Below are 24098 nucleotides of genomic sequence, written 5' to 3'. Positions count from 1 at the left end.
TCGCTCCGCAGGTTGTATAACTTTTTCATTACATTTCATTATAGTACAACGGTTGATTTGTCTAATCTTAGCTATTTCTTCTTAGCTAGCTACATAGCCGTCCTTGTATCAGAGATAATTGCATAATTATCGTATTTCGTCGCCCTAACGTAGCCTTCACTGCTATTCGCCCAGGAGCTAGCAAACGCTAGCTAACGCCCACAGATTAGCATCACTGTAGTGCTATTCACTCAACTGAACGACTTGATTAGTTTAGTGTTAGCTAGCTACATAGCTGTCTTTGTTTCCAAGATAATTGTGTAGTTTAGAGTGTGTAGTCTTGGAGTGATTATCTTAATTCACTGAGGTTCGCTAGCCAGCTACTTGTCGTCCTTAACGTAGGAGACTCTGCTAGCTAGCCAACAGCTAACAGCTAACAGCTAGCCAACGTCACCACACACACGTCTACTGAATCGAATTCAACAACCCGGTCAGGTAGTATCACATTTTCATTTAATTTCATTACAGTACAACGGTTTGATTTGTTTGATCGTAGCTAGCTACATAGCTAGCTACATAGCCGTCTTTGTTTCAAAGATAATTGTGTAGTCTAGAGCGATTTCCTAGGTTAGCTAGCCAGCTATTGTCGTTCTTTTAACGCAACGTAACGTAAACAACACTGCTAGCTAGCCAGCTAGCCCCCGAATAGTAGCACTGTAGAAACTATTACACTCAACGGAACGACTTGATTAGTGTAGTGTCAACAACGCAGCTACTGCCAGCTAGCCTACTTCAGCAGTACTGTATCATTTTAGTCAATAAGATTCTTGCTACGTAAGCTTAACTTTCTGAACATTCGAGACGTGTAGTCCACTTGTCATTCCAATCTCCTTGCATTAGCGTAGCCTCTTCTGTAGCCTGTCAACTATGTGTCTGTCTATCCCTGTTCTCTCCTCTCTGCACAGACCATACAAACGCTCCACACCGCGTGGCCGCGGCCACCCTAATCTGGTGGTCCCAGCGCGTACGACCCACGTGGAGTTCCAGGTCTCCGGTAGCCTCTGGAACTGCCGATCTGCGGCCAACAAGGCAGAGTTCATCTCAGCCTATGCCTCCCTCCAGTCCCTCGACTTCTTGGCACTGACGGAAACATGGATCACCACAGATAACACTGCTACTCCTACTGCTCTCTCCTCGTCCGCCCACGTGTTCTCGCACACCCCGAGAGCTTCTGGTCAGCGGGGTGGTGGCACCGGGATCCTCATCTCTCCCAAGTGGTCTTTCTCTCTTTCTCCCCTTACTCATCTGTCTATCGCCTCCTTTGAATTCCATGCTGTCACAGTTACCAGCCCTTTCAAGCTTAACATCCTTATCATTTATCGCCCTCCAGGTTCCCTTGAGAGTTCATCAATGAGCTTGATGCTCATTTCCTGAGGACGGCTCACGTCTCAGAGTTCTGGACGACTTTAACCTCCCCACGTCTACCTTTGACTCATTCCTCTCTGCCTCCTTCTTTCCACTCCTCTCCTCTTTGACCTCACCCTCTCACCTTCCCCCTACTCACAAGGCAGGCAATACGCTTGACCTCATCTTTACTAGATGCTGTTCTTCCACTAACCTCATTGCAACTCCCTCCAAGTCTCCGACCACTACCTTGTATCCTTTTCCCTCTTGCTCTCATCCAACACTTCCCACACTGCCCCTACTCGGATGGTATCGCGCCGTCCCAACCTTCGCTCTCTCTCCCCCCGCTACTCTCTCCTCTTCCATCCTATCATCTCTTCCCTCTGCTCAAACTTTCTCCAACCTATCTCCTGATTCTGCCTCCTCAACCCTCCTCTCCTCCCTTTCTGCATCCTTTGACTCTCTATGTCCCCTATCCTCCAGGCCGGCTCGGTCCTCCCCTCCCCGCTCCGTGGCTCGACGACTCATTGCGAGCTCACAGAACAGGGCTCCGGGCAGCCGAGCGGAAATGGAGGAAAACTCGCCTCCCTGCAGACCTGGCATCCTTTCACTCCCTCCTCTCTACATTTTCCTCCTCTGTCTCTGCTGCTAAAGCCACTTTCTACCATTCTAAATTCCAAGCATCTGCCTCTAACCCTAGGAAGCTCTTTGCCACCTTCTCCTCCCTCCTGAATCCTCCCCCCTCCTCCCTCTCTGCAGATGACTTCGTCAACCATTTTGAAAAGAAGGTCGACGACATCCGATCCTCGTTTGCTAAGTCAAACGACACCGCTGGTTCTGCTCACACTGCCCTACCCTATGCTCTGACCTCTTTCTCCCCTCTCTCTCAGATGAAATCTCGCGTCTTGTGACGGCCGGCCACCCAACAACCTGCCCGCTTGACCCTATCCCCTCCTCTTCTCCAGACCATTTCCGGAGACCTTCTCCCTTACCTCACCTCGCTCATCAACTCATCCCTGACCGCTGGCTACGTCCCTTCCGTCTTCAAGAGAGCGAGAGTTGCACCCCTTCTGAAAAAACCTACACTCGATCCCTCCGATGTCAACAACTACAGACCAGTATCCCTTCTCTCTTTTCTCTCAAAAACTCTTGAGCGTGCCGTCCTTGGCCAGCTCTACCGCTATCTCTCTCAGAATGACCTTCTTGATCCAAATCAGTCAGGTTTCAAGACTAGTCATTCAACTGAGACTGCTCTTCTCTGTATCACGGAGGCGCTCCGCACTGCTAAAGCTAACTCTCTCTCCTCTGCTCTCATCCTTCTAGACCTATCGGCTGCCTTCGATACTGTGAACCATCAGATCCTCCTCTCCACCCTCTCCGAGTTGGGCATCTCCGGCGCGGCCCACGCTTGGATTGCGTCCTACCTGACAGGTCGCTCCTACCAGGTGGCGTGGCGAGAATCTGTCTCCTCACCACGCGCTCTCACCACTGGTGTCCCCAGGGCTCTGTTCTAGGCCCTCTCTTATTCTCGCTATACACCAAGTCACTTGGCTCTGTCATAACCTCACATGGTCTCTCCTATCATTGCTATGCAGACGACACACAATTAATCTTCTCCTTTCCCCCTTCTGATGACCAGGTGGCGAATCACATCTCTGCATGTCTGGCAGACATATCAGTGTGGATGACGGATCACCACCTCAAGCTGAACCTCAGCAAGACGGAGCTCCTCTTCCTCCCGGGAAGGACTGCCCGTTCCATGATCTCGCCATCACGGTTGACAACTCCATTGTGTCCTCCTCCCAGAGCGCTAAGAACCTTGGCGTGATCCTGGACAACACCCTGTCGTTCTCAACTAACATCAAGGCGGTGTCCCGTTCCTGTAGGTTCATGCTCTACAACATCCGCAGAGTACGACCCTGCCTCACACAGGAAGCGGCGCAGGTCCTAATCCAGGCACTTGTCAACTCCCGTCTTGATTACTGCAACTTGCTGTTGGCTGGGCTCCCTGCCTGTGCCATTAAACCCCTACAACTCATCCAGAACGCCGCAGCCCGTCTGGTGTTCAACCTTCCCAAGTTCTCTCACGTCACCCCGCTCCTCCGCTCTCTCCACTGGCTTCCAGTTGAAGCTCGCATCCGCTACAAGACCATGGTGCTTGCCTACGGAGCTGTGAGGGGAACGGCACCTCAGTACCTCCAGGCTCTGATCAGGCCCTACACCCAAACAAGGGCACTGCGTTCATCCACCTCTGGCCTGCTCGCCTCCCTACCACTGAGGAAGTACAGTTCCCGCTCAGCCCAGTCAAAACTGTTCGCTGCTCTGGCCCCCCAATGGTGGAACAAACTCCCTCACGACGCCAGGACAGCGGAGTCAATCACCACCTTCCGGAGACACCTGAAACCCCACCTCTTCAAGGAATACCTAGGATAGGGTAAGTAATCCTTCTCACCCCCCCCTAAAAAGATTTAGATGCACTATTGTAAAGTGGCTGTTCCACTGGATGTCATAAGGTGTATGCACCAATTTGTAAGTCGCTCTGGATAAGAGCGTCTGCTAAATGACTTAAATGTAATGTAAATGTAGTAACCGGAAGGTTGCAAGGTCAAATCTCTGAGCTGACAAGGTACAAATCTGTCGTTCTGACCCTGGACAGGCAGTTAACCCACTGTTCCTAGACCGTCATTGAAAATAAGAATTTGTTCTTAACTGACTTAAAAATAAAAAACGTAAAAATAAAAAACTGACACCCTCAGCACACAGTGGGACAAACACCTGGGTATGTACATAGTCAATGATAGGCTTCGAGGGGACTCATACGGTAGGTACACCTATAGCTCATCTCTTGGCAGTAGTACTGTAGACTACTTTATCAATGACCTCAACCCAGAGTCTCTCAGAGCATTCACAGTCAGCCCACTTTCAGATCACAACAAAATCACAGTCTACTTGAACCGAGCAATAGTCAATCATGAGACATTAACGCCAAAGGAACTGAATAATATGAAGAAATGCAGCATCTAGATCTTCTGCACAGACTCTGCCAGACCTGGCCTCAGACAGTAAATCTCAGTAAGACCAAAATAATGGTGTTCCAAAAAAGGTCCAGTCGCCAGGACCACAAATACAAATTCCATCTAGACACCATAGAGCACACTAAAAACAACACATACATTGGCCTAAACATCAGCACTTCCACAAAGCTGTGAACGATCGGAGAGATGAGGCAAGAAGGGCCTTCTATGACATCAAAATGAACATAAAATTTGACATACCAATTTGGAACTGGCTAAAAATATTTTGAATCAGTTATAGAACCCATTGCCCTTTATGGTTGTGAGGTCTGGGGTCCGCTCACCAACCCAAGAATTCACAAAATGGGACAAACACCAAATGGAGACTCTGCATGCAGAATTCTGCAAAAATATCCTCCATGTACAATGTAAAACCCCAAATAATGCATGCAGAGCAGAATTAGGCCGATACCCACTAATTATCAAAATCAAGAAGAGTTGTTAAACTCTACAACCACCTAAAATGAAGCGATTCCCAAACCTTCCATAACAAAGCCATCATCTACAGAGAGATGAACCTGGAGAAGAGTCTCCTAAGCAAGCTGGTCCTGGGGCTCTGTTCATAAACAGAAACGCATCCTACAGAGCCCTAGGGCATCAACACAATTAGACTCAACCAAATCATGAGAAAACAAAAAGATAATTACTCGACACATTGCTCTGTTTTTTTTGTTAATTCTTTCCAAACTAGAATGCTCTTTGGCCTTAAACAGAGAGTACACAGTGGCAGAATACCTGACGACTGTGACTGACCCAAACTTAAGGAAAGCTTTGACTATGTACAGACTCAGTTTACACAGATCCACAAACAATTAGAATACAAACCCGATTTTCATCAACTCCCATGTCTATTGGGTGAAATAAGTGTGCCATCACAGCAGCAAGATTTGTGACCTGTTGCCTCAAGAAAAGGGAAACCAGTGAAGAACAAACACCATTGTAAATACAACCCATATTTATGTTTATTTATTTTCCCTTTTGTACTTTAACCACTTGCACATCGTTACAACACTGTACAGTACATATACATAATACGACATTTGTAATGACTTTATTCTTTTGGAACTTCTGTGAGTGTAATGTTTACTGTTCATTTAAATGTTTTATTCCACTTTTGTATATTATCTACTTCACTTGCTTTGGCAATGTTAACATATGTTTCCCATGCCAATAAAGCCCCTTGAATTGAATTGAATTGGAGAGAGGGGGGAGGCACACACTCCACTCCTCCCTAAGCTTGAGGGAGAGATCTGGATGGCCCAACGGTAGATGTAAGAGACAGAAGAATGTGAGGCTGTGATTACTCATAGATTAAGGATTAAACCTTTAAAAAAATGGGTTAATTCTGTCTAGCCAAATGCTCTCCGCTATATACAGTACACACCAAGAAACAAACGCTCAAACAAAAATGACAGAAGAATCTGTCGCCTCTCTAGATGTAGATAAAGAGGCAAAATGGATTTATTGAATTAAAACACAGACCCGTTCCATTTCCTTCCTTGCTGATGTTTGTATAAAAAGATCAATTAGAGTCACATCTTTATTCATGATTCCCACCCATCAACCTTCAGTAGCAATAAGCATGTTCACAAAAGAGCAAACTACTCCTTGTTATGCCAAACTGACAGAAAAAAACTGCACAAGCAGATGAGAAGCTTTTGGTGTGGAAAGTCGCCGAAAGCAATAAACAAACGCTCCGTTGATTCTATTTTTTTCCAGCCACGAGGATCGTAGCTTTTTTTTCAGCATGTCAAGAAAGGGTCTGTGTTTAATGCAAGGCAAATATATACTGAACAAAAATATAAATGCAAAATGTAAAAAAAAAAATCCCAGACATTTTCCATACGCACAAAAAGCTTATTCTGCTCAAATTTGTTTACATCCCTGTTAGTGAGCATTTCTCCTTTGCCAAGATAATCCATCCACCTGACAGGATTGGGCAGTACGTCCAACCGGTCTCACAACCGCAGACCACGTGTAACCACGCCAGCCCAGGACCTCGGAATTCGGATCGCACTCTTTGAACTTCTGCTTCCCTGGCCAAGTCACACCAGTAATTCTATGGAGAAAACCTTGAAAGCACAAACAGCGGGAACACACTGTAAAAGCATTGTTTGCATTCTAGTGTGAATGTTCAAGTCACTTCTCTTTTTCCCCATACTTCCCCCATGTTAAGCATTTTTCCTGTTTTAATTGCATTCTCTGCAACTCTCTGCTAGCTATTCCCTCTCTTCTATCAGCTTCTTCCCTCTCTCCTTTAAGAATTTAGTCCATCCCTTTTAAGGCATTCATCCGTGTTAATGATGTCACATGGAGGGTGTTAATTCTGAAGTAGAAACCCAGTGGAAACACTGAAGCACTTTTCCCACTTCGAAAAAGAAATCAATGAAAACGCAGGGAGTGTACACAGATGTAATAGGTGGGGCTGGGAGATTTGAAGATAGATAGAGAACACACAGAGAGAGACAAATAGAGCGAGACTAAGCAGCCTTATGGTGACTTCAGAGTATTGTGGCCTTTCAGGACCTACTGTAGAAGTGTTGCACCTGCTCCACTGCCTGTGAAACCACAAGGATTCCTTCCGGTCATGTCGGACCACCGTTTTTTTTTTTGTGCCAAGCTTTTTCATCGAAACCCTAACGTTCTTCACACTTCTCCCCTGCCCCCCAACACAACCCAGGCAGAGATCCCATGTGATAAATAAACGTAGCGCCGTTGTGTTTGGCTTAGCAGGGCGTAGATATCGTCTGTTTGTTTTCCTTTTAGACCTGGATAGGCTACTGAGTCAAGGTGGGGAACTCATTTGAAGATAAAAAAGGAATGAGAAAAAAAGAGCAGAGCCAATCAGGGCCAAGTGGCACAGCAGATTCAAAGAGCAGCTGGTGCTCCTCCAGGGAGGGAGTGATTGATTTCTCATCAACAGAGTACAGGGAGAAAACACACACACAAAAAAACATCCCACAGAGGGGAGAGGAGATAGATCTGCAGACACCATTGAAAGAAGAAGACAGAGAAGAGCATCTCTCCTTTCTTCCTCCTCCGCCGTTCTCCCCTAGTGATAGGAGGTGGCTTGGGATTGACCGGATTCTCAACATGTGTGGAGGAGGAACCAAACGAGCAGGAGAGGGCAGGTGCCACTCTCAGTACCCCACTCCCACAGCCTATAGGAGCATATGGAGGAGGGCCTGGCTCGCAAACCGCACCAGCCTGGTACAGTATGCTCTAATTAGGGTCTCCGAGGCTGCATCTGACGATGGATCACTAATGCTGAGCCAAAACATAAACAACCATTAGCGACTGAAATGTCTGTGCAGCTGTGCCTGACTTTCAGCCAATGTTCTTAAGTGCCTTAAATGATGTACTTGACTTTCAGCACGGCCTGCTTTAATCTTTACTCTAGCCCTAGCTTAAGTAGAACCCCGACTCTGAATGTATATGCTATATCTTACACGCAAGGTTGCCTCTTAACCTGACAGTAGTGTATCTGATGGTTCCTGCCATGTTCCTGGCTTCGTTAATGCAAGTCTTCGTGCATATGTTGAAACAGCTGGAGGGAACGGCACTCTAGGAGTGCATGATCACTCAGAAAGATTCAAGGGCTGAATTAAATGTCAGAATGTTTACACATCAAAACCTGACATGGAATTTTTTATTCATGAAAGGATTTCACATTGCCAGGGATATGTACTGCCCGGTCTGTCTCTAGTGTGGTGCGGGCATAAGATGTGAGAGCATATTTTGATAGGTTATGGACTATTCTGTTTAGAAATATACGAATAAAACAAAGTCCTAAAGGAGTAAAGCCAGTATACAGTATGAGGGACCATGAAAAAACAGACAGGGAAAAATATAAAAGAAAGACACACTGCAATCTATGATCCCCTGTGGTTTATTGGCAACAACGATCAAGAGTCCATTTACAAAGAACAAGCCCATAGAGAGAGACATAAATGAACAGTTCCTTCCTATGATATGTCTACCCCAAAAGAAGTGTATTCCTCATATGGGAATGGTCTTGATGACAAATTAATCATACATTTTCCAAGGTCCTCTTCTCTTGTAATTGTGATAAGGGCCACTATGGCATATTGCACATTAATTAAAAAGGAGGCATCAAAATTCTACCATCTAATGAAGTCTGTCAGGACATTAATTTCCTCTATTCTTTTGTTTATTCATTACAACTAAAAACATCCACAAATCCTGATGGTCTGGATAGGGACTTCTTCGCTTTGATGATTCTATTTACACTGAACAAAAATATCAACACAATGTAATGTCTAGGTCCCATGTTTCATGAGCTGAAATAAAAGATCCCAGACATTTTCCATACGCACAAAAAGCGCATTTTTCGCAAATTTGTCTACATCCCTGTTAGTCAGTATTTCTCCTTTGCCAAGATAATCCATCCACCTGACAGGTGTGGCATATCAATTAGCTAATTAAACAGCATGATCATCACACAGGTGCAGATTGTGCTTGGGACAATAAAAGGCCACTCTAAAATGTGCAGTTTTCTCACACAACACAATGCCACAGATGTCTCAAGTTTTGAGTGAGCGTGCAATTGGCATGCTGACTGCAGGAATGTCCACCAGATCTGTTGCAGAGATGGCGTTGTGAGGGCGAGCGGTTGCGAGGCCGATTGGACGTACTGCAATTGTAATTTGAATGCACAAAAATACAGTGACAAGATCCTGAGGTCTATTGTGAGGCCCTTTTTTAAAGAATATATAACTAACAGATGATATCTCTATTCCCAGTCATGTGAAATCCATAGATTAGTGCTTAATGAATTGATTTAAATTGAAAGATTTCCTCATAGGTACTGTAATTCAGTCAAATCAATTAAATGATTGCATGTTGCTCCATATTGTTGTTCAGTATAGATAGGATAAACTATTTAATTTGAGTGAAAAGCAACTGACTGATATTCAGACTGAATGTGAACTGACTTTGTGAGCAGTGGCTCTTGAGGTTAGCTATCATCGTGTTTACCTGTCTTCCACACTGGCCTGGTTTTACACAAACATACCTCAGGTAGGAAAGTCACTAACAGGGCAAATGATCGTTTTAATTGAATTGAATTCTGAGTCAGAATTGGGCATTACATGAGAATAAATAAATATGATGTAAACACTCTTTAAATAGAAGTCAGCACATTTTCTACAGTTTGGCAACATGTTTCTCTGCTGGTATCTCTTGTAATGGGACTTCAGCTTACAGTCCACGGCAGTCCAACAAAGCTAGCTCTTTTATGTGTCATTTTGTCTGTACATCCTCGGCAGTCTCCAAGCAGCAGATAACAGATATAGAGGACCATTGTACTCCTGCCTTGCTCCCCTCCCTCGCTGTCTGTCTGTCTGTCTGGACCGTGGGCAGTGTATCATATCCCACAGGCCACAGCCACGGAAGCTGGCACTCCATTTAAGGGGGTGTGGTTATGTTCAGCGGCTGCAGGGCAGACTGACTCCCTCCCTCCCAGCAAGCACACACCGCTCACATTTACATTTACATTTAAGTCATTTAGCAGACGCTCTTATCCAGAGCGACTTACGCTCCTATTTTCCTAGTGCCTGCACAGCTCACTGTGGTTGTGTGTGTTTTGTTTCTAGGTAGAAGCCTTCCAATCAAGTGTCCTGTCCACCCTCAGGGGCTCTTACCCATAGAAAAAAATACTACTAAAAATAAAGGGAACACGAAAATAACACATCCTAGATCTGAATGAATGAAATATTCTTATTAAATACTTTTTTCTTTACATAGTTGAATGTGCTGACAACATAATCACACAAAAATTATCAATGGAAATCAAATTTATCAACTCATGGAGGTCTGGATTTGGAGTCACACTCAAAATTAAAGTGGAAAACCACACTACAGGCTGATCCAACTTTGATGTAATGTCCTTAAAACAAGTCAAAATGAGGCTCAGCAGTGTGTGTAGCCTCCACGTGCCTGTATGACCTCCCTACAATAACTGGGCAAGCTCCTGATGAGGTGGCGGATGGTCTCCTGAGGGATCTCCTCCCAGACCTGGACTAAAGCATCCGCCAACTCCTGGACAGTCTGTGGTGCAACGTGGCGTTGGTGGATGGAGCGAGACATGATGTCCCAGATGTGCTCAATTGGATTCAGGTCTGGAGAATGGGCGGGCCTGTCCATAGCATCAATGCCTTCCTCTTGCAGAATCTGCTGACACACTCCAGCCACATGAGGTCTAGCATTGACTTGCATTAGGAGGAACCCAGGGCCAACCGCACCAGCATATGGTCTCACAAGGGGTCTGAGGATCTCATCTCGGTATCTAATGGCAGTCAGGCTACCTCTGGCAGTCAGGCTACCTTTGTGGCCCCCCAAAGAAATGCCACCCCACACCATGACTGACCCACCGCCAAACCGGTCATGCTGGAGGATGTTGCAGGCAGCAGAACGTTCTCCACGGCGTCTCCAGACTGTCACGTCTGCCACATGTTCTCAGTGTGAACCTGCTTTCATCTGTGAAAAGCACAGGGCGCCAGTGGCGAATTTGCCGATCTTGGTGTTCTCTGGCAAATGCCAAATGTCCTGCACGGTGTTGGGCTGTAAGCACAACCCCCACCTGTGGACGTTGGGCCCTTATACCAGTCGGTTCGCTGACCGTTTGAGCAGACACATGCACATTTGTGGCCTGCTGGAGGTCATTTTCACTGTCAGGGCTCTGGCAGTGCTCCTCCTGCTCCTCCTTGCACAAAGGCGGAGGTAGCGGTCCTGCTGCTGGGTTGTTGCCCTCCTACGGCCTCCTCCACGTCTCCTGATGTACTGGCCTGTCTCCTGGTAGTGCCTCCATGCTCTGGACACTACGCTGACAGACACAGCAAACCTTCTTGCCACAGCTCGCATTGATGTCCCATCCTGGATGAACTGCACTACCTGAGCCACTTGTGTGGGTCGTAGACTCCGTCTCATGCTACCACTAGAGTGAAAGCACCGCCAGCATTCAAAAGTGACCAAAACATCAGCCAGGAAGCATAGGAACTGAAGTGGTCTGTGGTCCCCACCTGCAGAACCACTCCTTTATTGGGGTTGTCTTGCTAATTGCCTATAATTTCCACCTGTTGTCTATTCCATTTGCACAACAGCATGTGAAATTTATTGTCAATCAGTGTTGCTTCCTAAGTGGACAGTTTGATTTCACAGAAGTGTGATTGACTTGGAGTTACATTGTGTTGTTTAAGTGTTCCCTTTATTTTTTTGAGCAGTGTATATTGTACTATGGTCTAAATACTGTAGTATTAGTATATTTATACTGAAGTATACTATAGTATACTGAAGTCTGCACAAACACTATAGTGAAAACTGTAGTATTCACTATAGTGTTTTTGCTGACATAACTTCAGTATACTATAGTGTTAAACTGTAGTGTTTTTGCGGACATGATCGTAGTATACTGTAGTATTTACTGTCATGTTTTTGCGGAAATTACTTTAGTATACTATAGTATTCACGGTAGTGTTTTGTATATTGTATATTGTAGTAACACCTGCAGACTAGTGTTAGCTAAGATGGCACAACTACCAGACTACGCCAGAAGACTGGCCACCCCACATATGCTCTCTCTAATTCTCTCTTTCTTTCTCTCTCTCGGAGGACCTGAGCCCTAGGACCGTGCCCCAGGACTACCTGACATGATGGCTCCTTGCTGTCCCCAGTCCACCTGACTGTGCTGCTGCTCCAGTTTCAACTGTTCTGCCTTATTATTATTCGACCATGCTGGTCATTTATGAACATTTGAACATCTTGGTCATGTTCTGTTATAATTACCCGTAAGAGGACTGGCCACCCCACATTTCCTCTCTAGGTTTCTTCCTAGGTTTTGGCCTTTCTAGGGAGTTTTTCCTAGCCACCGTGCTTTTACACCTGCATTGTTTGCTGTTTGGGGTTTTAGGCTGGGTTTCTGTACAGCACTTTGAGATATCAGCTGATGTACGAAGGGCTATATAAATAAATTTGATTTGATTTGATTTGACTACGCCTATTGTTTAATGAGGGGGACACATCAACCAGAACATAAGACACAGGTTGTTACAATTGTAACAACTAGACAGGTTAGACAGGTTCTAGAACCATTAAAAGGAGTCAGTACAGAGGCAGATAAGAACAACCAACGCTTATTAAAACGTTTAGAGGATTAAGTTAGCATGTTTGACCTAGATAAACAACACAAATTAATAAGACTTCTGAGATCTGTTACTTTCACTACAAAAAACACGGCAGTGAATAATATAGTATACTACAGTCATTTCCGCAAAAACACTACCGTGAATACTATAGTATACTCTAGACCACCTTTACTCCACACACAGACAGGTACAAAGCTCTCCTTCGCTCTCCATTTGGCAAATCTGACCATAATTCTATCCTTATGATTCCTGCTTACAAGCAGAAACTCAAGCAGGAAGCACCAGTAACTCAGTCAATAAAAAAGTGGTCAGATGAAGCAGATACTAAACTACAGGACTGTTTTGCTAGCACAGACTGGAATATGTTCCGGGATTCTTCCGATGGCATTGAGGAGTACACCACATCAGTCACTGGCTTCATCAATAAGTGCAATGATGACGTCGTCCCCACAGTGACTGTACGTACATACCCCAACCAGAAGCCATGGATTACAGGCAACATCCGCACTGAGCTAAAGGGTAGAGCTTCTGCTTTTAAGGAGCAGCTCTAAGAAATAGTACACATGAACAACTGAATACAAAAACAATAAACGTGGAATGAACAAAACCCAAAACAGTAGCCTGTGGTGAAAAACACAGACACGGAAACAAACACCCACAAACACACAGTGAAACCCAGGCTACCTAAGTATGATTCTCAATCAGAGACAACTAATGACACCTGCCGAAACATAGAAATCCCCAAATCATAGAAAAACAAACAGACTGCCCACCCCAACTCACGCCCTGACCATACTAAACAATGACAAAACAAAGGAAATAAAGGTCAGAATGTGACAGGAGGTCAGAGACCTGGCTGTGTTGTGCCAGGACAACAACCTCTCCCTCAACGTGATCAAGACAATGGAGATGATTGTGGACTACAGAAAAATATTCTCATCAATGGGGCTGTATTGGAGCAGGTTGAGAGCTTCAAGTTCCTTGGTGTCCACATCAACAAACTATCATGGGCCAAACACACCAAGACAGTCGTGAAGAGGGCACGACAAAGCCTATTCCCCCTCAGGAGACTGAAAAGATTTGGCATGGGTCCTCAGATCATCCAAAAAGTTCTACAGCTGCACCATCGAGAGTATCCTGACCGGTTGCATCACTGCCTGGTATGGTAACTGCTCAGTCTCCGACCGCAAGGCACTACAGAGGGTAGTGCGTACGGCCAAGTACATCACTGTGGCTAAGCTTCCTGCCATCCAGGACCTCTATACCAGGTGGTTTCAGAGGAAGGCACTAAAAATTATCTAAGACTCCAGCCAAACTTGCCCATGGACTGTATTCTCTGTGGTACCGGAGCACCAAGTCTAGGTCCAAAAGACTTCTTAGCAGCTTCTACCTCCAAGCCATAAAACTCATGAACAGCTCATGAACATGCCCCCCTCATCTTTTACGCTGTTGCTGCTCTTTGTTTATTATTTATGCATAGTCACTTTAACTCTACCTACATGTACAGTTGAAGCCGGAAGCAACTCGGTTAGGACATCTACTATGTGCATGACAAGTAATTTTCCAATTTTCGTTGCCCGGGCAGTGTGTTTGGGATCATTGTCATGCTGAAAGACCCAGCCACGTTTCATCTTCAATGCCCTTGCTGATGGAAGGAGGTTTTCACTCAAAATCTCACGATACATGGCCCCATTCATTCTTTCTTTTACACGGATCAGTCGTCCTGGTCCCTTTGCAGAAAAACAGCCCCAAAGCATGATGTTTCCACCCCCATGCTTCACAGTAAGTATGGTGTTCTTTGGATGCAACTCAGCATTCTTTGTCCTCCGAACACGACGAGTTGAGTTTTTACCAAAAAGTTATATTTTGGTTTCATCTGACCATATGACATTCTCCCAATATCCAAATGCTCTCTAGCAAACTTCAGACGGGCCTGGACATGTACTGGCTTAAGCAGGGGGACACGTCTGGCACTGCAGGATTTGAGTCCCTGGCGGCGTAGTGTGTTACTGATGGTAGGCTTTGTTACTTTGGTCCCAGCTCTCTGCAGGTCCTTCACTAGGTCCCCCCCGTTTTGCTCACCGTTCTTGTGATCATTTTGACCCCACGGGGTGAGATCTTGCGTGGAGCCCCAGATCGAGGGAGAATATCAGTGGTCTTGTATGTCTTCCATTTCCTAATAATTGCTCCCACAGTTGATTTCTTCAAACCAAGCTGCTTACCTATTGCAGATTCAGTCTTCCCAGCCTTGCACAATTGGTGGCGGACTAAATACTTTTTTGCTCCACTGTACCTAAAGAAGAGTTAATCTCTTAGTGAGTTTTATGCAGTAGTAGTCCTGAATTTACTTCAATGCCTCCCAAACTGAAAACAATAACTTCATTTTCAGTCTGGTTCTGCGGCAGTCTTGATTTTCCTACAAAAACATTGTCTGTCCTCCTTCTCTTCAAAATACGAGTTGCTGGAGGCGAACCTGGTTCCATGAGACCAGCTCTCTCCCTGAGCTCCGTAATGATGAGCTGGCCCATGTATTCATTAATTAACAGCTAGTCATTTTCCCTCTCTCTCTCCTCTCTCTCACTCATTTTCCAGTCCAATCTCTTTCTCCCTCACTTCCTCTCTCGTCCGCCCCTGCTGGGATTCTGACCTGTGCATGTGTGATGTGCTGTCAATCACACATTATCTTTGGTGTTCCAACAGCTCCTCCACATTTGGCTCTGAGGCAGAAACACATTTTGGCAACAGATTGTTTCAGGCCACCACGTCTGTCTGATTTGTTCCAGAAGAATCAGAGTTCAGGCAACAGCATTTCCATACAAACTGTGTGTGGGTACTATTCAGTATAGGACAGGCGATAGATAGATGATTTACACAGCTGAACATTTCCTCATTATGCTTTAAATGGACATCAACAACCATATAATTGTGGTGTTGAGATTGATAACACTATTTGATTATAAATGATATAGACACAATCATTTCCTGTATCGATCAGCCAACGAGGATCTGATCAAGGTCACATTTAATTTACATGTGTCAATGTCCCCCGTTAGACATCATGCGTACTACTGTAGCTAGTTTTAGCACCGCATGAAAAGCAATTTTCCTCATGTGGATAATTGCATAATGACACACAACGCACATAATGAATCGCATTATGTTCTCAAATTGCGACCGTACATCAGACACAGTTAGGTAAACCCAGTGATGATGACAAGCATGTACACATCTTAGAGATGTTCTGATGCTGTCACATTAGATAGTGTAGATGTTGCATGTTTTCCCAATAAGCCACTCACTGGAGCATTTAGTGTTTCCTAATAGTCCACTTCACCTCTGATGTTTTCCTATCATCTCAATTATGTGACATGCGAAAGGCTGTCCTCGGAGAGCAGTGTCAGGCAGCATGGAACATTGGGATTTTCCTGTGTGGTCATTTTTATGAACAGACCAGATGAGTACAGCCTCTCCACGGGTCATTACTTTCTTTAGAAACTTTTAGGGTGTGTTCTCCCTGATGCATTCTAATTGGCTCGATCTGTTTGGTCTAATATTCAGAATGACCTTTGGATGAAAATATGGAACGTATGTATGATGTGTTATATTGTGCTGCCATCTCTCAATATCAAGATGATTTCACATGACTGTTTGTAGAAGCAAAAAGTCCGACGAAATAATCATTTGACACGCATGAGTGAGCAACTGCAGTAAACAATTCTGAGACTGCATAACAAATGTTTATGAGGGATACTTGGGAGACATAAGTTGCATTGCAATTACACAGCATGGACTTAAGAGAGCGGCTTAACGACTTGTAACTATGGCAACACAATACAGACTCTCATGGAAGTGGCCTATTAAGGATGCAAATTGTCTTCCTCCAGACTGTGCCCGTTAAGCTTTTAACACTTATTCCCGCCCTGAATATATGTTTATCATATTGTGACAAAGAGAGAAATGAAGACCGGTATGGTGGGAGAGAAGATGGAGGACTATTGTGAGAGCCCATTATAGTGAACGTCAATGGGTTTCCCTGAGGGGCACTTCTTTTTACCGGAGACTCAGAAACAATTGTTTTATTTATCAGTTAACCATCCTTATTACAACCTTCCTTTATTCTCTTATTTTCCTGCTAGAGAACTAATATGGTGAGAGTCCCCTTGAGCAAGGGCACGATGATGGATGCATTCACCCTCAAACACCAACAGGAAAAATAGCTCTACCTAATTTGTACATGTGTAGGACCATTCACTGTACAGGGTTCCTTCCCAAGTTTTCATATCCAAGAGTTATTTGTCTTCCCTCGTCACAGAAAGTATAATTTGGTAGCTGAGAGAGAGAGAGAGAGAGAGAGAGAACTGGTCTAGCCAAAAAGGCTACAGAGGGAAGGAGAGAGGTTTGTACCAGTTAATAATAAACCAACATGTGACATCTTTTGGCAAGGCTTAATGCATGCAGGGCCAGAGCAGAGTAATGTATCCAGCTACAGAGAAGCACAACGTCCACCTCCTAAACTCCATTTGGATCAGGAAGAGTCCATTTCAGTAAAACAAAAAACGGTTAGCTTGTAGACGGATGCTTTATAATCAAGCAAAAATAACTCCAGGGGACTGAAAATGATATCGCCTTTATTCATCTCTTGCACGATAAGGCTTTTTAAATGCTTCATTCTGGGCCATGCAGCGTACCACTGGCTAGCGTGTTGATACCGCGGGTCTCCAGTGTTTTTTAGCACAACAGAGTTGTGAAATGAGAGCAGAGCTTGGTGGGATCAAGACAGGCCCCGGGACTAGTTCTGTCATCTTCGTCAAGCAGGGTTCTACACAGTACCTGGGGCAGATTAGACTGCCCTCAATTTCATCACACCAGGCCCGTCAAGGCTAGCCCGCCAGAGAACAGGAGAATACACCACAACAGCACAGGCACAAATGGGACGGAGCTACGTAAAACCTCCAGGGATACAGGAGAGGAAAGAGAGAGAGAGACAGAAGAGGAGAGAGTGAGGAGAGAGTGAGGAGAGAGTGAGGAGAGAGAGAGAGAAAGGAGTGAGAGAGTGACAGGAGGAGAGAGAGAGAGAGAGAGAGATGGAGACAAGAGGAGAGAGGAGAAAGAGAGAAAGGAGTGAGAGAGTGACAGGAGGGGAGAGAGAGATACAGGAGAGGAGTAGGAAAGACAGAGAGGTACAGAGAAGCTGAGAGGGAGAGAAACAGAGAGATAAGGGAGATGAGAGAGGAACAGAGATGAGAGAGCAACACATTCACTTCCTCTCAAGCCATCACCAAGATAACCCACAATTAAGGGATTGGACGGACAGCCTCTAAAGTCATCTGCGGACCACATAGACACTTACTGTAAGCGCTCTACACTTTGACTGGGATTTGCGTGTTCTTGTTATTGGCCTGATATGAGTTTTGCCTAAAATATCTGCCTGAATTTAGCTCTGATTCGTCTGCTGTCGTGACGGTGGAGAAATTAGAGCAGACATGCCATATTGGGCCCAGTGAGGAGGCAGGATGAATGGTCCTGAGGGTAGGAGTTGGGGGAATGGTCCTGAGGGGGAATGGGGCGAGGATTCCTGAGACTGGCTGGCAGTGGCAACAGATGGGCAACTAGACCACTGGATCTGTGAGTTGCCTGGGTATAGGTTGTCCTCCAATTTTGTTTTTGAAATGACGTAATACGCTGTTAATTAGATCTGTTTTCCCAGGCGTTAAAACAGTCCTACTTTTTGGTAATTAATAAATCATTTCCAGAAACTCGCTGAATCCTTTTGATACTCAAAGGATGATTATGTTAATGTTAACCTAGCTAATTATTGCGTTGTAATTCAATTACGGTTTACGCTCCATATAATGCAGCCGATTGCACTCTGTTGTCTTCTCACTATTAGTAGATGGAAGCCTGCCTATTCAGAATGAGCAGTGGCTCTGCATGGCTCGATTCATTCATCTCGCATGCCAAGCCTAATTGTGTGTGTGATTAAGACACATGCAATTCCTCCAGGCCTGCCCCATAACCAATTTCCTGATCTCTAAAATGAACCCATTCCATTCTAAAGCAGCTGACATGTGTCACTGCACATGAAAAGGATGTCTGAATATGTATTTGCATAAAAAGCCATTCTCCACTTGTTAGGTAACCAATAGGTTCTAGACTCTGTCGATGAGTCAACATTGTTTTGACTCGCATTCGTCTCGGTGGTCAAAGGGTTCACCGTGTCACTTCCTGTTGCACTGAATGGTCTTTTTGCATATAGCCGATGATGTCATGTTCAGTCATTTACTGTGTTGACATACAGTACAGCCCAGTAGAAGATGCTTGCAGTATTCATTTGGCAGATAAGGGTAGTCCAATGCGACATTACCTTTAACACTCCTTCTGTAAGTATGACATAATTACAACAGTTTTGTCTCAGATATAATATAAATAACAAAACAAATGGATGCATATTACATTATTTGGGATGAATTATTTGATAGGTCACGCTGGTCCTTTAGGGGTCACATTTCTCACATTCTGCAATAATAAAATACTTACCATGTCTGTGTCTGACACCGGTCCAAAGCTGGTCACGTAGATATTTGTCCTCACCTCCGTCACACTCTCTGCTTGGACACGAAGAGAATACAAAGAGGCAGAGTTTAAGTACCTTTATGAAATTACAAAAGGAGTGCTCCTTTCTCAGATGTTTACCATGCTGAAGCAAAATTCTGTAGAATTTGGTTTTCAAACAGCTGTTTTTAAATGGCAACTATATTTGAGAAAAATTCCAATCTGTTTTTTGTGCTCACCACAGCACAGAGACAGCCTTAGTTAAAGTGGTAAAGGATCTTAGAGCCAACACAGATGCCAAACAGCTCTCTGTCCTTGTACTCTTGAATTTAAGTGCTGCATTCAACACTGTTGACCATGATGTCCTTCTGGACAGACTGAAGGGGTGGGTTGGACTCTCCGGTCCAGTTCTAAATGGGTTTAGGACCTATTTAACCAGTTGAGAGTTTTTTTTATCACCCTTGGTGAACATAACTCAGAGAAAATACATATCACATGTGGCGTTCCAGAATGTTCTATTTTGGGTCCGGTACGGTTCAGTTTATACATGTTACCCTTTGGCAGTGTTATCAGAAAGCACAGCAATGATTTTCACTGCTACGCCGACGATACAGAACTTTACATTTCTGTGTCATCAGAGGATTTTAGCTCAACGGATAAATTATTAGTCTTTATTAGTGATTTTAAATGCTTGAATGGCTCACAACTTCCTCCAGCTAAATCAAGAAAAGACCGATGTACTATTTAAAAGAGATCTTAAATACATCTTTTTAGCTTTGCTTTTCCTCAGGGTGCTTTTTAGTCATTCGGGTTTTGGCATTCTTTTGTTTTTTTATCTTATGTTTGTTGTGTCGTAAATATCTCCGCTATTATTATTTTTTTTAATCTGTATTTTCCTGTGAAGCACATTGCTTTGCATTCCATGTCTGTAATGTGCCGTATAAATAAATCTTGATCTGATTTGACCAGTCTTTTCCCTGACCGCCAGACCTCATTGCTGCTCTGTCTGCTCCAGGTTAGTTGTTAATGTCAGTTCAGAAAAGTCAGCTCACTTTCCAAACTACAAATCCAATGATAGAGGCAGAGGCATGACTATTTCATGTCTCAACACTCTACGCCAAATAAACAAGACTGAACCTACTGTATGGAGATAGCCAGACTTTAAATCGGGGTTGTTTTCAGGGAGAGCGTTTGCATCATCATCATCATCAAAGTCACAAACGGAGATTATAAACAAACTGAGATTAGAAACAAACTGAGATTAGAAGAGAGAAATGAGAAATGAGAGATGAGAAATCACAGGAATAATTGAGGGTTGGCAGGACCACATTCAAATCATATCTAGGCCTGTTTTAGAGGGACTTGTTTGTATTGGTGTCAGATGATGCTATTCACTGTGCATTGTCCTACGGTTTTCTACTGTGCATTATCCTTCAACTGGAAGTGCTTCCTATCTGGGGTAAACAACATGTCCGGTGTAACTGGGTGAAATGTGCAGTTTCAGAAGAGAGTTAAAGAAAAGACAAGAGATGTAACAGAGAGATGACAATGTGCTGCACATGAGTCATCCTAAATACGATGATGGGAGTGCGGGGAATCACCTTGAAGTTATAAGGTTTCCCAATAGAGCCTCATGACCTTAACTTTGATTTCATCAATTGTAGGATGTAAATGAATGTCTCTGTGCAAATGAGGGGCTTTTGATGTAAGGCTGTGAGTGGCTGTCTGCCAGTCGTTGCTCCGAGACAAACTGGAACCAATGGAATGCTTCCAGAACCTGCATTTATGGAATTTAGAGTTCCCCTGGCAACATGACATCAGCCATTAATCAAAATGCACATGCCGAGGTCTTTAGAATACAGAACACGTCCAATACGTTTGGAGGGCACCTGAGATCTCTCTGTCTGGAAGGTCGGAGACTCATGGAAAGTGCACAGGTGGCATAGCTGATGTGGTGACACTTATCAGACATCCTAGTGGGGGTGGAACAGTGTGGGGGTGGAACAGTGTGGGGGTGGAACAGTGTGGGGGTGGAACAGTGTGGGGGTGCTCGACACTGTCAGCTTAAAACGTCACATGGATTTCATATTCACACTCTCACCGACCTCTGACCAAGAATCCAAAAAATGACTTATAATAAGTTCAATTTAAAAAATATACACAATGAACTTAAAATCATTAGCATACGGTCTTAATGCTGCCCTGATGATTATCTAGCATTAGCCTTCCTCCGCCAAGGCTGGGCCGTGCCCAGTGGGCAGGAAATCAGAGCTCTGCTGGACCTCTGGGATCTGAAGACTGGGCTTGCATGCCAAGTGTCAAGAAGCTGCTGTTTTGAATAGGGTCTTTGTAGCATTCTGCTAGCGATAAGCATCTCCTTGTGATGAGGATTAGTCATTTCACTGTTCCAAAAAGCAATCTGTTCAACATCTGAAGAGATGTACTCTCACTGTGATCAGGGAAACTGAGCTGGTAATGAAAACCATTGTCAGACTCTGTAGGATCAATGGAGGTCACTCTGACAAGGGAACCAATTCATCATGGGGTCACAGCCCCAAATCCATCACTGTACGCCTGGCTCGCTGGGCGTGGGCTGGCACCGCGGGGAGGCAGGGAGGAAGGAGAGAGGAGAGCAGGTGCTCTCTGTTTCAGTAGAGGCAGTGGCCAGCGGCTTGTTTTTAACTAGGTAGATAATTGTATTTCATTCCAGGTTCTGGTGCGCCATATCATGTGTTCAAGCTTTTGTCCCAGACCATCACTAACACAGCTGATTCAGATAATTAAGGTCTTTATAAATAGCTGATTGATTCTTCAAGTTAAAACTAGCTTACTTTAATAGTTTAAGGTAGTAGAAGCAGACAGTTCGACATTACAAAAAGCTAATATGCTAGCTAGCTGATGAGCTCGTTGAAGCAAAGCATGGCTATATAGTGAATGTTTCAAACACAGTTCTATTAAAGTGGTGGATGGCAGACTCAGCAGATTAGAGAGAATCCTACACATTGTGTGCGAGTCCAGAAAGCACCATAAGCAGTGTGTCTGGCTGTTAGAGGTAGGGAGGGGTAAGCAGTGTCTTCGCTCAACAAACCAGCCTACCTCCCAGCCCGGGGCGCAGGCGGTTGTCGTAGCCATCCAGCAGTCTGTCCAGGATCCGGGTGAAAATGGTGATGTTGTCTCTACTGTCGTCAGGCAACGGCTCTCTGTGCCCAACCACTGCCCTGCAGAGTGAGAGAGAGAGAGAGACAGAGCGAGAGAGAGAGAGAGGCGAGAGAGAGAAAGTGTTAGATTGAACACAGCAGACATCTTTGAGTCTTTCCTGTAGCATTGGTTCCTCCGGCTCCTCAGATCAGCCATGGGAAATACACTAAATAGAAAAAGCTTCACTTTGTGCTCATTATCAATTTCCGGTTTACAACGAGATCTGGCCAAACCATTGGAGTAACCACTGTTGTTTCCAACCACAGAGAGTTGTTGGGGTAACTGAACCTTTTTCTAATTCAACCTTCAGAGTCCTGGCTACCGCATTGATTGAGACCCAAACATGTTGGGATTTAATTTGGGGCGTCATGTGGCAGCACATCACTCTCAGACATGGAAAGACTGATTGAAGTCCAAAAGGATTAGTCACAGAACTGCTGCCGGTCACAGAGCTGCTGCCGACTGTCACGGATCCCTCCGGAACTTTCATCACGCACACCTGTCCTCTATTCCCACTGATTAGTATTTGTATATATGTGGCCTTTGATTTCCATGGTCTTGTCGATTATTGTTACAATGTCCGTTGGTTGTGTGTGTGCTTGTGCTTGGGCTTTCATGCCCAAAACACTGTTATTTATTCAAGGTTCTCCTCACTCTTTTGTGTGGGTTTCAATCCTGTGTTTTTGTTACGTGTTTGTTTGGTCTTCGTCCCCGTGCCTTTACACGGCACGCCGTAATATGGGCTTAATAAACTACTACGCATTCCTGCGTCCATCTCCCGTCCCTTCATGCCAACGTGACAGAATAATCGACCATAAATGGAGACAGCGGGAATGGCCCGTCCTACGACGCTGCGACTGGTCTGTCCGGCCCCGCTGCAATTTCGGCAGCTGCAACTGGGCCGTCCGACATCGCCACAACAGGTCCGTCCGACGCCACTGTTACTGGTCCGTCCTACGCTGCCGCAACTTTTGCAGCTGCATCGAGTCCTGCATCGCGTCCCACACTGCGTTCCTGTGATCGTCCTCGAGGCAGGTGTTGTTGCACTGCAGGTGCAGCGCATTGGGGGGGCTGAATAAAAAAACTATTACGCATTTCTGCGCCTGTCTCCCGACTCATTCATTCACCGACAGACAACTCGCAGTCATAGAGCTGCTGCCGACCAACAACTCACAGTCACAGAGCTGCTGCCGACAGACAACTCAGTCACAGAGCTGCTGCGACAGACAACACAGTCACAGAGCTGCTGCCGACAGACAACTCAGTCACAGAGCTGCTGCGACAGACAACTCAGTCACAGAGCTGCTGCCGACAGACAACTCACAGTCACAGAGCTGCTGCCGACAGACAACTCAGTCACAGAGCTGCTGCAAACTCTGCCTCAGGGTTTTTTCCTCCTTCATTCTGCATAATATCCCACAAGTGACAAACGAGGTCCTGAATATGCAGTCAACCTCCGCTTCCTTAATTACCTTAAATATGCCAGAGCAATTATCTCTTTGTGGGCCTGGCCACCGTTCCCCAGTGAACAATGTGCTGGTGAGACGGAGAGGGCACCGTAGATGAGCTAATGAGTGCCATTTTCAATCAAACTCAGAGCCCCTGAGGGACTGACCTCTGACCTGTCTCCAGATTACCCCTATCAACAAGAATGTCTGAGGGCCACAAATAGCGAGCAGCCAAAGTCATTTATACGCAGGCATGCACCACCCATAAACACAAATACATA

General features: G+C 45.0%; 1 protein-coding gene across 3 annotated transcripts in view; it reads right to left on the bottom strand.

Annotated features, from left to right (window-relative positions):
- The window catches only part of LOC118390331 (gamma-aminobutyric acid receptor subunit alpha-3-like), a 177290-nt gene that overhangs the window by 64648 nt on the left and 88544 nt on the right, over window positions 1–24098 (bottom strand). For 2 of the 3 annotated variants that reach the window (XM_052457320.1, XM_035780784.2), the window contains exons 3-4: window positions 22268–22389; window positions 19157–19227 (exon numbers count right to left, since the gene is read on the bottom strand). In XM_052457320.1, coding sequence (XP_052313280.1) covers window positions 19157–19227; window positions 22268–22389 — 193 coding nt within the window. The remainder of the gene's footprint in view (window positions 1–19156; window positions 19228–22267; window positions 22390–24098) is intronic. The other variant, XM_035780785.2, reaches the window with a different exon arrangement.

The sequence above is a fragment of the Oncorhynchus keta genome, chromosome 11 (assembly GCF_023373465.1).
Source record: "Oncorhynchus keta strain PuntledgeMale-10-30-2019 chromosome 11, Oket_V2, whole genome shotgun sequence".
Classification (NCBI taxonomy): domain Eukaryota; kingdom Metazoa; phylum Chordata; class Actinopteri; order Salmoniformes; family Salmonidae; genus Oncorhynchus; species Oncorhynchus keta.
Note: the sequence above shows the minus strand (reverse complement) of the source record. Positions and strands in the feature narration are given on the sequence as shown.